A 16,319-nucleotide genomic window follows, 5' to 3' on the forward strand; every position below is an offset into this window, starting at 1 on the left:
GCATGGTCATCCTTCATCAATACACGACCTCATTGAATCAATAAACCTCGTCGCACTTGGTGGAGGTTGCCGAGATCCCACAAGTTGACCTGGAGCTCCGCTCTTGCAAGTTGCCAGCGGGACCACCGGACAACATGACTGAAGCAGTCCCTTCGGAGCCAGCCCCACCGGCCGCCACGTCTTCCTGCGCCGGTGCTACCCATCAATGGGACCCACCCATTTCCAGCAGAAGCAGTGAGCACGACATCGAAGACTGGCTCTCCTTGTAAGAACGCGTAAGCGCAAGTAACAAGTGGGACGATGACTCTAAGCTCACCTATGTGATGTTCTACTTGGCTGAGGTGGTTATAAACTGTGGTTCACCAACCACGAATCCGACATCCCCAATAGACCTTTTTCAAGCACGCGAGCGCCACCAACGGGCGCGCAAGCGCTCATGGGAAATGTGTGTACGCCGCAGCAGCCGCGGCGGCGAGTGCGCGGGCCTCGCGCTGTAGCTTTCCGTTTGTGCCGTGCCAGGACTTCTTAGACACAGTGAATTTGGCAAGGTTCAACATGTTACTGCACAATTCAATCACGAACTTCAGTGTTTAGCTGCGACGGCCTCTGGACGAATTTCATCTGTCCCACTGTTGGACCAGTTGAGCGCCTCATAAGCGTCACCTCTTTTTTTTTCTTTTTTTTTGTGCCAGTGCGCCCTACGGCATAAATGAAAAAAAAAACAAACAAAAAACAATGCAACTCGGTTGCCTATGCAGTGCAGGAGTGGTCTATGATTCGCGGATGCATTTGGAATCAACGTCCATCGACACTATCGGCGAATACAATGTGAGCTTCTGATATTTAAAGAGTGCACTATATAGAAAGTGTAGTCGTCATTTGGGTAAATGAGATACATTCACTGCGTCGCTCGCACCATATATATAACGAACAAGAAGTGCCTACTAACCTTCGTTGGTGCTATAACTACAGGTTGGAATAATACTTAGAGCGAAAAAAGAAAGGAGCAGTACAAGGAAGGAAATACACAAACCAGCGCTCACACACAACTGAAAGTTTATTGCATGCGTGAAAAAAACATATATACAAAAATGGGAGTGCGTCGCGCGTGTCATAAAGAGGCACGAAAAGTGAAACAACCAAGGCGCGTGCTTACAGTCGATTATAAAGTTGAATTTCTTGTCTTGTGACGACTGAGAAGGCTGAGTGACACAAAGTACATGTCGTTATTTGTGACATGATATGCCTCCGAAATTTCTCGCGTTGTCTGATTAGGTTGATGGTACAAAATTGCTGTGATTTCGAAGATGGGATTACATTTTCATGACTGACATAGTGATGCGAGATGAGACGGCTCCATTCAATGAATTTCGATGCTCGCTGAGGCGCATATTAATACATCGACCAGTCTGGCTGATGTACATGTGGACACATGAAAGAGAAATTTGCGGTTAACTCCTACACAATTTACAAAACAGTTGGCATGCCCCTGACCGCATTTTTCTTTGCCCACCGCCGACCCCTGCGACCTTAATGCGATTAAGCTTATTTGGGGCGGCAAACACAACCTTCACCCCCACATCGCTTCCCTACGTTCTTCAGGCCATGCGACTTCTTATACGTATGTGGAATAACTGCAATATTTCTAGTTTCTTCATTATTTATGGATGGAGGACGTCCGTGTTAATCTTTCTTTCCGATGCGAACAGATTTTCGTAAACCGATACAGTGATACGCAGGATATCCCGCCTCTTTGATCACTTTGCAGCTGGAAGCTACTGCTCATCTTATGTGCGCAATCTTTTTTTCCAATGCCGTGCGTAATCATGGCAATTCCTCGTTTAACAATATTCGAATGCGCCGACGTGAAATTAAACACCGATTTCGCTGAACGCGGGCTATACTGCCTGAAAACATGCTTCGCAGTGAAACTTAAGAGCATGTATCAAGAAACTGCAAATTATCAGAGCAAAGCGTGACTGTATACCTGTATCTCTATAGCTGAACACTGTAATACCTCTCTACAGTTTGGTTAAACCCGATCACGAGTCGCTATGGAATTAAATGCCATAGCGGCTTGTGAAAAAGTAATCATTGAATAACATACGAATTCGGTGTTCCAGCTCACATTGCTCACGATAGCACGTTTTGACTGCATGTATCGGCACGTGATAACTCGCATGCCGCTTAACTGCTACACCTGGTATACATCCGCTCGGTAATACCTACACTGCCTTCATCATTCCTTTCGCATTTCATGCGAAGAGATACATGCAGGTGCATTCAGACGTGTAGCATTTAGGATTTAATAATAGTCAACCAGCGGCGACGCGTTTTTTTTTTTCGTTTGCTGCTCCCACGGCGCCAACGAGCAGCGTGCGACGGAACAGTCGGCGGGCGGCGTACACACTTTTCCCATAGTGCTTCGCGCGCCCGCGGGGGGTTCTGGGATAGCTTGAAAAAGGTCTATTGGTCAGCCTTGAAGACCCTTTTGACTGAAGCGTTTGGCTGACCAGAGGTTCGCAAGCAGCCGTGCTGACCAGCGTCTGCGCCACCGAGAACAGCAAGCCTGGCGAAACATTTCCCAGTTACATTGAAGATGTGCTAGACCTCTGCAAGTGGGTTAACCCCTCTATGTCGGAAGAAGAGAAAATAAGACACATTCTCAAGGGGATAGAGGATGGCTCATTCCAGATATTGCTGGCAAAAAGCCCAACCACAGTGGCAGTGCTGGTAAACCTATGCCAGAGCTTTGACGAATTGCGCCATCAATGTTCCATCACTTGTCAAAATGTCCCGCCACCAAGCTAGACCTCGGGCATCGCGATTGGTCTCACCAGATCAAGGATTTTATTAGAGAGCAAGTGGCCCGACAGCTCTCCCTGCTGCCTCACTGCGATGTGCCCGCCGCAAGTCTGCCTCCGACACTCCGGCCATATGGACCGAGATTTCTGAGGCCCTCCTTACAGTTCTGGCCGCTTAGCCATCCACTGCAACGAGGTTTACTGATGGGGTTTATTGATGCGATGACGTTGCATATTGATGAAGAATGACCGCACGATCAAGCACTGCAAGGACAGCACAGGCTCTCGCGCAATCGAAGCACTGGTCGTTCTTGCCTTCCTCCGCAGGTGCGTACCCATTGGTGCATCTGCTCCATTACGCAGTGGAAAATAGTCCAGCAGTCAAGACGGCAGTTGTGGTCCACCTGAGCATGTTGTCCTCCTCTTCTTCCCTCATTTCACCGCGGTGATAGTTGATGATTTCCTTGTTCTCTTAAATATCGGAAGGAGGGATTTAACCTTCAAAATCGTTGGTAGCATCATCGCAGCGTTTCCATCACGCTGCCCACATTTTCGTATCACTCATGAAGCACCTCCAGATAGTTCCATTTGATTTCTAGACCTAAATCCCACTTTGCGTCCTGATGGTCATATATGCCGTATCTATAATCCAAGGATTGAAAAGATGCTATTGCCCTATCAATCCTCCTACATTGCTTGTAATGAGGGCTATCGCCAATTTATGCTTGTCAAATGCCGCGGGTAAAAGCTGCACCCATCAAATGCAGCAGGAAAGTAAGTTGCTACAGCGGCAGGCTACACTAAGCCTTTGATCATTGCCGTGGCTGAATAATTATTTAAGCATCTCAAATTGAAACACAGAAGTGATTACGATGTTCGAGACCAACAGAAAAAGAACCTGGTGGTTACGCCGTACGTGCACAGTGTTTCCCACAGGTTGAAAAAGGTTGCTGCCAGAAATGATACCAGATTGGTATGTTCTGCGCCCAGCAAACTTGCATTAAGTCACAGTTCGGTACACAATGGATACCAAACATGTCGAGAATTACTGCGCGTGCGACACATTTGTGGCGTATACGGTTAGTTGTAATAAGCAATACATCGGACAATCTGGACGACGTTCTAATTTTCGATTGCGGGAACAGGCAAATCTTAACCCTCTGGTACTGGAGGTGACCTTACGCTACATCATAAGCAGTGTGGCTGCACACCCTTGTTTTGAAATGTATCAACTGCAGGTAAGGCTAAGACGCAGCGTGAAATGGTAGAGGCATACTACATTTAAAAATTGGCTCGGAAAAATGCGTAAGCGCTCCTGTGTTTTGACCAAGACAGAGTGTCAATTTTTTGAACAGTGGTGATTTGCACTGATAAGATAAGCATAGTGGTTTATTAGGATACTTTTGCACACATTCTGTATGGACTTGGGAGGAGGCGACATTAAACATCAGTTTTTCACAGCCACCTCTGTGTCCCTGTCTCCGCTTTCTGCCTCTCAGTTTTTTCCCATTTCCATGTTTTGGTGGCTTTTTTTCAAGTGTATTTCACTCAATAATGCATAAAGAAGGGCGTCATGCATGATCGTTGTGGAATAACATCTTCAACTATTATATCTGACACAAGCAAATAAACAAAACACCAGATGAATACAATTATGTTCGATGAAATAACACTCCCTCCACAAATCCATAGTCTTGATGTGAATAAAATATTGCACTATAAATCACCAGAAGTGGCAGACAAGTGCCATGACATACAACAGTGCCTCAGTGCTAAAAAGTTGGCCACACGTTACATTCGAAGGCACTAGGCAGTTACACAATCTGGGACTGGTTCGAAAGAAGGGCGCACACTTCTTTGCAGACACAGCCAATGAAGCCAAGGAAGCGGACATTATTTGTGGTTTTTTGATGGTAGTTTAATGATTATGACCTCAATAGAAAAGAATGAAAGCACCTTTTCTATTGGTGGGATTCAAACCCACAACCTTCGAATTACACATCCGATGCTCTACCAATTGAGCTAAGATGGAGGGCACTCCCTCTTCCACTTTGTTCCACTTTGCATGCATATTCATTAAAGCCTTTCATTATAAGCACAGGTGTGTATTTTTCTCTTGAGGCTCTTCCGCCACCATCTTGAATTTCGGTCCGCAACCGAGCAAGGGCCCACGGTCCAAATGTTGTCTGATTGTCTTTCACCGTAAGGGGGGCGGGGCGCTTGCTCGGGATTTTATTGTCATGATACCGTGTTGCCTGAGTAAAGCGATACCTACAGTACATGTTGGGACACTATCAGTTACTGTAGAAAAAAGGCTGTTTTATAATGAAAACTCCTAATACTGTGCTATACCTTTCCCAAGAGCAGAGAAAAGTACTGACCACAGAGGGTTCATAGAAGAAGTCGCCAAAGCCCTTGGTGAAGTCCCTGATGAGAGCATAAGGATTGCCAAGCACATCCATGCCCAGGATGAGGACATAGCACTGCTGCACCACTTGCGAGATGTAGTTTGCCTTGATGTCCTTCAGCAGCTCCACTGGAGACACAAGCCGCCCCTTCTGCTCAAAAAACGCCAACCTGAAGGTAGTGAAAACATTAACACGAACACATTAAATAGGACACCAAATTGAACAGCAACAAGGGCGTCCGCGGAACCTTTTGCAGGGGGGTGCATACGCAAGGGGGGGGGGGGCATTCAGCACTGGCAGCCTTTCTTTCACTGCCGTGACATGACAGGCAAGATTAGTCAGTAGTTTGTACTGCACGAAATTGAATGGCAAACCTGAAGGCCAGGACCTGAGTGTGCTAAACAAGCTGTGTAGCTTATCGCAACTGCACAGAAAGATATTATCTCCAATAGAGCACTGCACTGGCCTGGGCCGGCCCGAAAGCCCGGGCCATCCGAAGCGTTTTTCGGCGGGCCCGGGCTGGGCTCGGGCGTGAAAGTGCGGGCCCGGGCCGGGCCCGGGCTTGAAGCCGCGGGCCTGGGCCGGGTCGGGGCTTGAGGCTGCGGGCCAGGCCGGACTCGTTAAGTCGGGCCTTCGAGCACACGCGAACGTTATGCATTGCATGGTCTAAGGTATACTGTGCCAAGCTGAAGTGACACGTGCAGAGAGCTGGCTCTTAGTAAAGCTTAGCAATAAAAATAGAAAAACAGTTGAAGTGCTATTTTTTTTCACCAGTATATATATAGATTGGCACTGTATATTTTCACTAACGTTTCGTCTGCTGGACCAGACTTTGTCAAAGTAACAAGTACATCGTGGTGGGTTTCCATATATATATATATATATATTAACAGCACTAACAATGGGCCAGATCACGGTTGTTCCCATGGGAAGAATAAAAATTTCGGTCTTTTATTCTAGGTTGACACATACGGTACATTTCATTTATATTCCTTGGTATTACGTGCCAAAACCACGATACGATTATGAGGCATGCCGTAGTGGCACCGGATTAATTTCGACCACCTCGAGTTCTCTAACGTGCACCTAAAGATAAGTATATAGACGGGTGTTCTTGCATTTCGCCCCCATCAAATTGCGGTCGCCGTGGCCGCGGGAATCGCACCCACGTCCTAGGACTTAACAGCGAAACAGATTAACCGCTGAGTTACCACCGCAGGCAAAGCAACATTTCAATGCATGTACACACCGGATTTTCCGTCCCATCGCCCGCTACAAAGCGCACGGCATCATTAATAATCATCGTCAACAACTAATATCCTCTAGCGGGCCCGCGTGGGGTCTGGTCATGAACAAGCGCGCCCTGGATTAGTTTAGTAATGAACGCCCGGGCCCGGGCCGGGCTCGGGCTTGGAACGATGGGACCGGGCCAGGCTCGGGCTGGGTACGGTAGAGTACGCCCGGGCCCAGGCTTGGAACCACGGGCCGGGGCCGCGCTCGGGCTGGGTTCAATCATGTACGCCCGGGCCCAGGCTGGGCTCGCGCTTGGAACCACGGGTCCGGGCTGGGCTCGGGCTTCATAAAGCGGGCCCGGGCCGTAAAATCCGGCCCGTGCAGTGCTCTAATCTGCAATTCCAAGGGGGGGCAGCCGCCCCCCCTTGCACCCCCCTCCAGACACCCGTGAACAGCAAACATAGTTACACGCATTAGCAATGGTGTTCGGTAAACAAGAGGTCAGAATGTAGTACACAGAATAAAAAAAAAACTATTGTGCATAAATGCTGCCATGTGGTGGAGTTTTGAATAACACCAAAAACGTACTTGCACAGTCACACACAAAAAAAGAGCCAGCTGAAGGAGCTGGGTGGCCTTCCTTCTTCCCCTCTTTTTTTTTTTGTCTCTGTTGTTTATATGCATGTACAAAAAAACTCGTTAATTCGACAACCGCTGATCTGAAAAATCGAAAGTCTCGAGTGGCGAAAATTGCAGCTTTTACACTGCTCGTATGCAAAGTAAGTAGAGGATTTATGTATTGATGAAGAAAATTAAAGTGTACTGACGTAACAGACATTTGTTTATTGTTTTCTTGGTACTTTCGATAATTCGGAATTCGGTTAATTCAGACATTTTTTCTGGTACCGTGAAATCCAAATGAACGAGCTCTCTCTCAGCACTCGTTGCCACCAGATATACTGCATCCCACGCTGGACAAATCGGAGCACGTGTTCCAAGAGCAAAGCAGAGCATGAAAAGAAGTCATGATCATTTTTGTTCGCAGCTAACTGAAGCAGCTCCGCTGTTCAAAAAACAGCAACTTACATTCGTGTGCGCATATGGTACAGAAAAATCTCGATGTCATGAGTATTTATTTAGATTCTGGGCTTTTATATGCAAGAACCACAGCTTGCAGAAGAACGTGTTGTTGGGCGAGTTGGTGCTTGCTGAATGACATAATGCAGCGCTAAAAACACACACACCACAAAGTAAGGAACACAAACCGCCTGTCCCGTCGGTTTGTGTTCCTTACTTTGTGGTGTGTGTGTTTTTAGCGCTGCATTATGTCATTCAACCACAGCTTGGTCTTCCTCCAGGAGAGCCCGGAGGTAGGGATGGGCGAATAGTCAATTTGAGGTTCGAAGCGAATCCGAAGCGAATAGTGATTTGGTCGAATAATTTCGAATCGAATAGTTCGAATAGTACTCACCACATATTATTAAGAAAAATTGCGCATTTTCTTCATGACCCTTGCACAATATTTTCAAGAATTGGAACTAGGTATGAGTGAATGTAACTTTTTTGGTTTGAAATGAAGTGGAAGAAACCTTGAATGGGGGGGGGGGGGGTTATAAGCTGTACAATACAGTTCGAGTTATAAGCTGTACAATACGTTACAAGTTAAAAATTACTATACTTAGCACATATAAGCCCATATAACACGCTGTTAAATTTTAAAAAATCTGTACACTTAACCTTGAACTGTGGCTTCGCGGCAGTGCAGATTTCCCCTGGCAGGGAGGTTTCACGGTACAGCAACCTGACGCTGCAGTGAAACCACCTTTAGAGGGGGTTATGTGCGGTCAAACATACATATATTCGTCCATTTCGAATACTTCGAAATTTCGCATAATATAAATTCTTATCGAAGCGAATTTGAATACTTTAATATTCGTTCGAATATTCGAAACGTTCGAATATTCGCGCATCCCTACCCGGAGGAAAAACACGCTGGTGTCAGGGTTTGTGTCATCGAGTTGCGGACTGGAACTCAAGGGCGTCAAAGGGTCCTCAGACGTTCTCGGAACCGGACGCTTGTAAGCATGAAGCGTTCCAGCTGTTCGAGCAGCTGGTCCCGACTCGGACCACTTTCTTGACTATATGATACTGTTATCTCAAGCAAGAGCGCATACTGAGGGTTTGCCACCCTTTTAAAGATCTTGCTGTGTGAATATCTTGGCCAATGTGTTGAATACCTTCCAGAGTTTTGCTGCATTAGACACATGTAATAATAATCATAATGGTAATAATTATAACAAAAAGAATAATTGGAATATTCAAAGCAAGCCTGATTTTTTTTTTAAGACTTACAGCAATTGCCGATAATCTGCAAGTACAATGTTCACTCACGATGAACATTTAGAAAACAATGGATAGCACAAAAACATAATTTACTTTGCTTTGCTTTGCAGCCAAGGCATTCGTACGCTTAAATTGGGAGGTACAGCCTGTGTGTGCATGTGAAATAATGCAGTGCATTCAAATAATTCCTGGTTGCGCGACAGTATGCTATACAAGAAATTCTTTTTTTTTGCTGTGCCTGTAGGTAGGCATCTTTTCTTTGCAGTGTTGGGGACAACATCAGAGTTTTATGGCTTTACTGTGCTGTGCACAAGTTGAGATCATCCGTAAGTTGAAAGAGCGATTCAAACACGTCACGGAAAGCTGAGTTGCATTGGGCTGTGCGTCAGGAATTCTTTGCCTGTCGAGCAGCACTGCTCCTACTGGTCACTCGTGTCCCAATTTCGACTCGCCTTTTCTTTCTTGCACCACTTTTATAACAATTTCATGTCACAGTAGATGTTTATTAAGGATATGATGTCTTGAAGATTTCCGCGCATAATGTCTTGCAGTATTCGGGAAAGGCTTTTTTTTTTCTCCACTGGCATAAGCCAGCATCTGTTGTATTTCTTCTCTAAGTGCGGAGGCACCAGCAGATTTATGTTTTTGCACCGCTTTCTGCGAGCACTTGCCTCAACATGACCTGAGCGCACATATCCGTGGCTTTTGTTTTGTGCATTATTGAAGAACATGATCTGAACCACAAGGCAGCACAATCGACGGGAAGTCATGTGTGCACCTGACTGGTGTTTTGTGTGTGATTAATTGTTTACCGCTGAAGTAGATGGCCAGTGGAATGTCAACCATGGTGGCAGCCAGTGCATGCATCTAGACAGCCAGAGTGGTGCCCAGAGAAGCCCTAGCCGCTTCCATGCTTGATAAGTCTGCTCTGGGGACCAGAAAGGACCACACAGCTACTGCCATGTGAAGAACATAGCGAAGATCAGCTCCGGAAATCCAACACTGCTAGTCTTTCTGGAGCAGACGGTGTGAGTGGCTCTGAGGAAAGCTGTGGCTAGGAGCGGCACCAGAGTGCACAGTGGACCTTTATTTCTTTCAAATTACCCGTTGGAGCATCTAGCCGACATTTATATGTAGACCTAACTGTTCCTGTCAGAGAAACACGTGAGTTGTCATGCATGGTGGCAGTTTGTAACAGTTAGTGACATTCACACTTGTTCTACCTTTATTTGTGGGTAACTGTTATTTCCTAAGAATATCAATTGTTCTGATACTGCTATAGCTTGCTTGTCTTTGATTGTTTGGATAAGGCCTTTGTCTTGTTGACGCCGGCCGCTGGTGCAAGCCAGACAAAAGATGTTTATAACTCATGCCAATTATTAGGAGAGAAGGGACATTTTCTTAATGCCTTTACTCTTTGAGTTATTAGATACTTTCAGCACGCATTCGCCTTACTGCTTAGGCGGCATTAGCACCGTATCGACAAGTAATTTTTCTGGGAAGGATGGCATGTTCAACAGCACCATGGGCAATATTTTTGCTATTCCACCACAAAATAACTTTTGCACTCTCAGCGGGCATAAGGGTGGCTTCACCTAACCCATTGGCCAACAACATCGATTGTGAGCCCGTGATAGCTCAGGCTGTAAGAGATATGCATGCACTCAGCCATCCCGACAAAAGTGCACTCATGCCATCACGCATGCAGGCACATACACAAAAATTTTTTTAAATGCTTCAATACAGCAATCGTGTCCTTGAATTAAGTATTTTTCAGCAGTGACAGGATAATGCTTTACTACGTTAAGTCATAATAAGATGCATGGGAAAATAACATTCTTTGTGGGGGTAATCTTTCTTAATTACTTAGTGCTGTTATTCTGGATAAGATCATTATGACGTTGTTTTAATATTTAACATGCACGAATCGCAAGGAAGACTGATTCACTGAAATCTGAAGTACATTTGTGTCTGCGTGATTCTTGTAAGGTATAGGGGAAGACGCAATCTTAAGGCGATGAAAATTCCTTGGAACATGGGGTGTTCCAGGACAGGTCTGCTTGTTCAAACGTTGGCTCCAACGACACCCTATGATCCAAGGATTTTTCATCGCTGCACGATCTTCGAGTTATTCTCAGTGGAGCTTCGGTGATGTTTAGTTCTAGTTGGTTTGTTGGGTTTATGTCCCAAAGCGACTCAGGCAGCGAAGGACTCGAGATAATTTCAAAATTATGCACTGACATCGCACAGTAGACGGGCCTCCAGCATTTCATCGAAATGTGACCGTCGTCTTCCCAGTGAGCAGCCAAGCACTGTGGCACCAAAGCAGCTTTTAGTTCAAGTGGTGAGGTTGAGTACGAGTGAGTTTACCCGAGGAAAAATGGTGCGTATCAGTCGGAGTAAGTCTGGTTGAGGAAAAGTCTAGTAAGTTTGAGTCTGAGTGAGCCCAAAGTAAGAAATACATTTTCTGAGTAAGTGACTGAGTGCCACAGATTTTTGTGATCTCTGACTTACATTCATTGCTGCTCCATCACTCACCTTAACCCACACTGATGTGCACAAAATTTTGTGATCTCTGACTTACATTCATTGCTGCTCCATCACTCATCTTAACCCACACTCATGTGCTCAAGTTCAAAGTCACGTCGACTACCACTCAAAGGCACAAGCATTAGTGCTTATTTCTAATCGCATTTGCTAGCCGTTACTCTCACTAGGGTACTTACTCACACCCAAACTTTTGTTTTTACAAGAATTCATAGGCACACACTAAGCTTCATACTCGCTGTACTGACACTCATAAGTACTTATGTTCATACTCACGTCCACTCACCCTCAGGAACTCATCCACGTTAATACTCATGTCTACTCACACTCATAGGCACGCACTCATATTCACACTCATTTTTGACTCGTAGGCTCATTACAAGCACAGATAAAAAATATCTTGAAGTGGCGTGATGTGAAGAGGCCAGCCTTCGCAAGCCAAGCTCCTTCCCTGCGCTCTCCCAGACCAAAGTCAGAGGATCACACGACATGCGCACCAGCACGTCACAGTGTGTGGCCAGACACGCCCTTTCAGCTTCTCTGGGGCCTTTTTCACAAGAGCACCTTCGAACCAGTGAGCTGCAGAGATCGAAGGTATTTTCTCAGTGTTGCCATCATGCTTTGGGCTGTGCCATTGCTGTGTTTGTGTTACTTTGGTGCGTGTGCGTGTGAGTGTGATATGCATCTGTCTCCAATACTAAGTGACTATCGTGGCAGAAAATTTACTGCATTCGCGTAGCAAATCATCTGGCCATCACTGTGTCATGTACAGGTGAACGAACAAGTAGCGGAAGAGATATTTTGGGTGCAATCGTGTGTCTATAGCACAGTACGCCACACGATGAGTGCAAGTGTGGCACGTTCACACTGCGTCGTTTTCCTTCGTCACCTCAACCGCGGCAGCTGTGGGTGGCTTCAGTCAATCGGAAGAACTTCCATGTTTCACGATCGTCACGCCTCTGTTCCCGCCATTTCGTTGGTGGCAAGAAAACCGACGAGAAAAATGTTCCCATGCTGCATCCTGGATACGAAAGAGAGGTACGCAAGCCGCTGATGACTCACCTAGTAACTCGAGAAAATGTTGCGGATTTGTACTTTTATGTCTTCCATAACACAGGACCGACACGGCTGCAAACTTTGCCTTGTCCGGCTATGCACATGCAGCCCGCACGCCGCACTTCACCAAAAGGCCTTGCGGAAATCCACACGCGATGGGGCCTACCGTTCACGGCTTGCGATGGTGTTGCACTTCCTTCACCAGCATGACTTCTTCATTCACTTTGTGCACCAGCAACTGACCCACCCAGCCAAACTGCATGTAGTTGTGTGACTCCAGTGCATTGTAGTTGCACACCTGGCGAAGACCCTATGCATTTGCCTCAACAAGATATGACAATGTTCAGTTGCCATGCTTCTGGGCCATTTGCACGTGTCCTCGACCTGGTCTTCGACATCATCGAGGTGAATGTAGGTCAGGGTATCTGTGAAGAAAGATTGTGCGATGTTTACTGCTAACAAATTAGATCGAAATTTGATTCTCCGGCTCCAGTGCTTACGTTTCGATCTAATCCAAGTTTTCCGGAGACTGTTTTGTATCCATTGCATCGATAGAACACATTCGAAGTTAGAACAGTGCCAGACACCGTTCTATAACCATTCTTGTCTATTCTCATGTCTTCACCGTCGAACGAGCCTCCACCAATCGCGTGCAGCCTGATAGAATGGACCACCTCCATTCTGTGACAGAACGCTTACAAAATAGCCCCCTATCCAGCTTTCACGAACATCAGCGTTTAGTTCACGTGTCTTCCACCACGTGCTGCATGGCCTTTATCTTTCTGAATCTCACGTGAAGTCGAGAGTTGTGTTATGGCATGAAAAAAAAGAAACAAAAAACAAGTTCAGAATGCACAACTTTCCCCACTAAATTTGGTCAGCTGCCGTTCTTGTTACCAGCGATAAAGACCGGCAACCTGTAACGTTAAAGTGGCTAGTCATTCCCTGATTCTTTGGGAGAGACTCGTTTTATGCTTGAAAACCATGGTGCTTGGCTTTACCGGAGATATTGAAAGGGCAGCCAGACGTGTTATTTCCTTATTCTTTTCGTTTTCGTGTTTTTCGCACCGTTTGCTGCCATTTACGCTTCTGTGGCTGCACAAAAAGTGCTGATATCTGTTAGTGCGAGTGCTTGTCTTGTCTTGTTTTATTTGTGCGATCACTCTGTATGTCATATTTATGAACTGCCCCCAGGTATAGCATGCAAGGCGGTCGGTTGGGCTTAAGACTCCCCACTGATTACAGTGAGGATGTCTTTCGCACCCCAAAGAGCGTAGCAGAACACTTGAGTGAGCACAAACAACACCCTGACTGTGCACGCCTTAACCAACTAGCCCAAAAATCTATGCTCTTGTGATTCATTTCCAAAGAGCATTTTTACGGAAGAGTATGGAACGCATATGACACATTATACCATTGTGACGATGACGTAAAGTGCGCGTATAGTGCACAAAACGCTGATCTTGGAGCTGTCGTTCATCAGAAAGTAAGCCTTAGAATACCGCCATCACAGCACACATTTATACAATAAATGACCTGGAACACATCTGAAACTGAGACTTCTTTTGTGCCGCAGAACAAGCATATTCGTTGCCGTTCGATTCAGTTGAAAAATTACCTGAGCGAACGAGGGCCCTATTTAAGGGGGGACGCGGCTTTCGTATCGCGAAAAATGGCAAAAAAATCGATTTTTTGAAAATCACATTTTCAGTTTCTGTAGCCCTTTTTATATGCGATTCCAAGATATCTTCACCGAAAACCGCGTAGAAGTGCTATAAAAAAATTGTTGCGCCTGCCGAGGTGGCGAAAATTATTGGGGAAATCGCAAAAAAACACTGATTTTCAAAAAATCATAGCTCCGCAACGACGCCACCGGGCGCCGATATCTTGGGCTCATCGGAAAGCGCATTTCTCCGTCTTCAAATTCCCCGCCGCAGCTGGCTCTTCCCTTCGAAAACAAGCGCACAAAAAGCAAATGTTCGAAGGTCGTTTCGAGCCCTCCGATTGTCCGCGTCCGCCATGTTGCCCCAGCGCGCCTCGCCATTGGTCCGATGCTCGCTCCGGGAGATCGTCGTCTGCAGCTCGTGCGTCTCGAGCTCACGGCTGTCGAAAGTCGCGCTACTTCGTTGCGTGTTCGCAATCGCTCTGTGTTCACGGCTCGACGATAACTTTGAACAAGAACTACGTTTTAGTTTGGAGCTACTAGCGGAAGCTCGGTGGGATTACGATGGCGCGCCGCACTCGTAGCGAACATCGCAAACGCGCGTCTCGGACCGACTTTCTAGCGTTGACTCGTCGGATCCGTGGTTGGAGGTTCTGCTTATGCGCACTTCGGACGTCGTGACGAAGATGATCGCAGGACGACTCTTTGTACTCGCGACCACGCATTACGTACTTTGAAACATCGGGCACCGCGGCCGGCGCGTCTACTGCTCGGAGTCGTCACTAGGCCTAACTCCGCTCACGGCGTCGGCACGCGAGACGAACCTCGAACTTTGCGGGCAAGAGCAACGCGTTAGCGGATTCGTGGCAGTGTGCTTCTTCGCAAGGAACGAAGCGCTTCCCCCGCCGGCTTCTCGGTACAGCGGATGGTCATTTTAGGCATCGGCAGCGGACCCCACGGCCAAGCTCGTCGCGCAGCGGGCGCGCGTCGGCGTCCCGCAATGCGAGGCCAAACACGTTGCGCGCCTATTTTTCGTCGCCGCACCTAGGCATATTGCGCATCGTCACCGAATGCCGCCACCCAGCACATCGCGTGCCGACTTCCTGGACTATGCGGCCGAGCACTTAGAGGTGAAATAAAGCACTGTTGATGCAATTTAGGCGCGCTTGGAGCCGTGCGCGGTATCGCCGTAAGCGCTCATGAATCATCTGAAAAAATAAAAGCCTCGCAGAAAACCGTGTCCGCGACCGGGTGAATGATAAAGCGCATCGCAGGCGAGGTTTAAAAATTAGCTTGACGAGTGAAACAGGGAGATGAATTCATATCTGCCCAGTTCGCGTCTTGAATAAACTGCTAAGGAATTCCTATTCCACCAATGTCTTGGCCATAACTGCCTGTTATTTAGGAGGAAGTGATAGGTTGCCATGATGAGAGCCGCTTTTAGTATCCTATAAAAATGATTCAATGATCAATTGCAATCAAGACTGTTAATTATGTTAATGAGAGCATGAAAACAAGAAAGCTGGCAAATCATCATAGTACATGACCTACTTGAATTACAATATCTTGTTTTTTGTCATGTCTATTACACCACTTCATAACTTCGTTTAAAATTCATGCTACATGTTCTTTGTATATCAGAAAAGGATTTTAAAGGGGTACTGACACCTTTTTTCGAAGGCGAGTTTACTCTGCCATACAAATCTCCTCTATACACAGATGGCTCTGAGCAAGTGAGAAGCTCAGAAAATGCTGATAAGATATTTTAATTTGATATTAAAGTCAATTTTTACATGGCGCACCTACTGACATCGATACTAGCTTGACGTCAGGCTACAGTACAAATTCTGGTGACATCACGCAGCAGTCTCGCTAGTTGTGATGACGTTAGGTACCAAAACTTTCAAGATGGCCGCTTGTGCGTCACCAAAACTTCCAAAATGGCCGCTTGTGCGTCACCAATGGAGCCATGGTAGGGTGGCTAGAATGGGGAGGTGTGAAAAGCGAGCCGTGTTTCCCTTGCCCGAAGGTGCCGCGTTGCGCGATCCCTCCGCTAGGTCGAGATATAGCGCGACAGTCGGAGGCGCTGCCTGCTCGCATGGGGGATGGGGAGACGGCAGTGTAAGCCGTTTGCGGCCGAAGCTTGTCAGCTTCGTTGGCGTGCACGTGCTTTTACGAGTTCCCTGTGTTAGTGTTCCTTCAGAGGAATGGCGTGTACAAAAAAAAAGAAGAAACTCAGCGACCATCTTAACGGATTCGTGCAAA

At 46.7% G+C, this 16,319-nt stretch overlaps 1 protein-coding gene across 1 annotated transcript in view; it reads right to left on the reverse strand.

The window, feature by feature from the left end:
• LOC119397704 (intermembrane lipid transfer protein VPS13A) overlaps positions 1 to 16,319 on the reverse strand; it is a 1,038,245-nt gene that overhangs the window by 104,195 nt on the left and 917,731 nt on the right. Inside the window, exon 71 of the mRNA XM_037665124.2 lies at positions 5,186 to 5,381. Within this exon, the coding sequence (XP_037521052.1) occupies positions 5,186 to 5,381 (196 nt within the window). The remainder of the gene's footprint in view (positions 1 to 5,185; positions 5,382 to 16,319) is intronic.

Source organism: Rhipicephalus sanguineus, chromosome 6 (assembly GCF_013339695.2).
Source record: "Rhipicephalus sanguineus isolate Rsan-2018 chromosome 6, BIME_Rsan_1.4, whole genome shotgun sequence".
Lineage (NCBI taxonomy): Eukaryota > Metazoa > Arthropoda > Arachnida > Ixodida > Ixodidae > Rhipicephalus > Rhipicephalus sanguineus.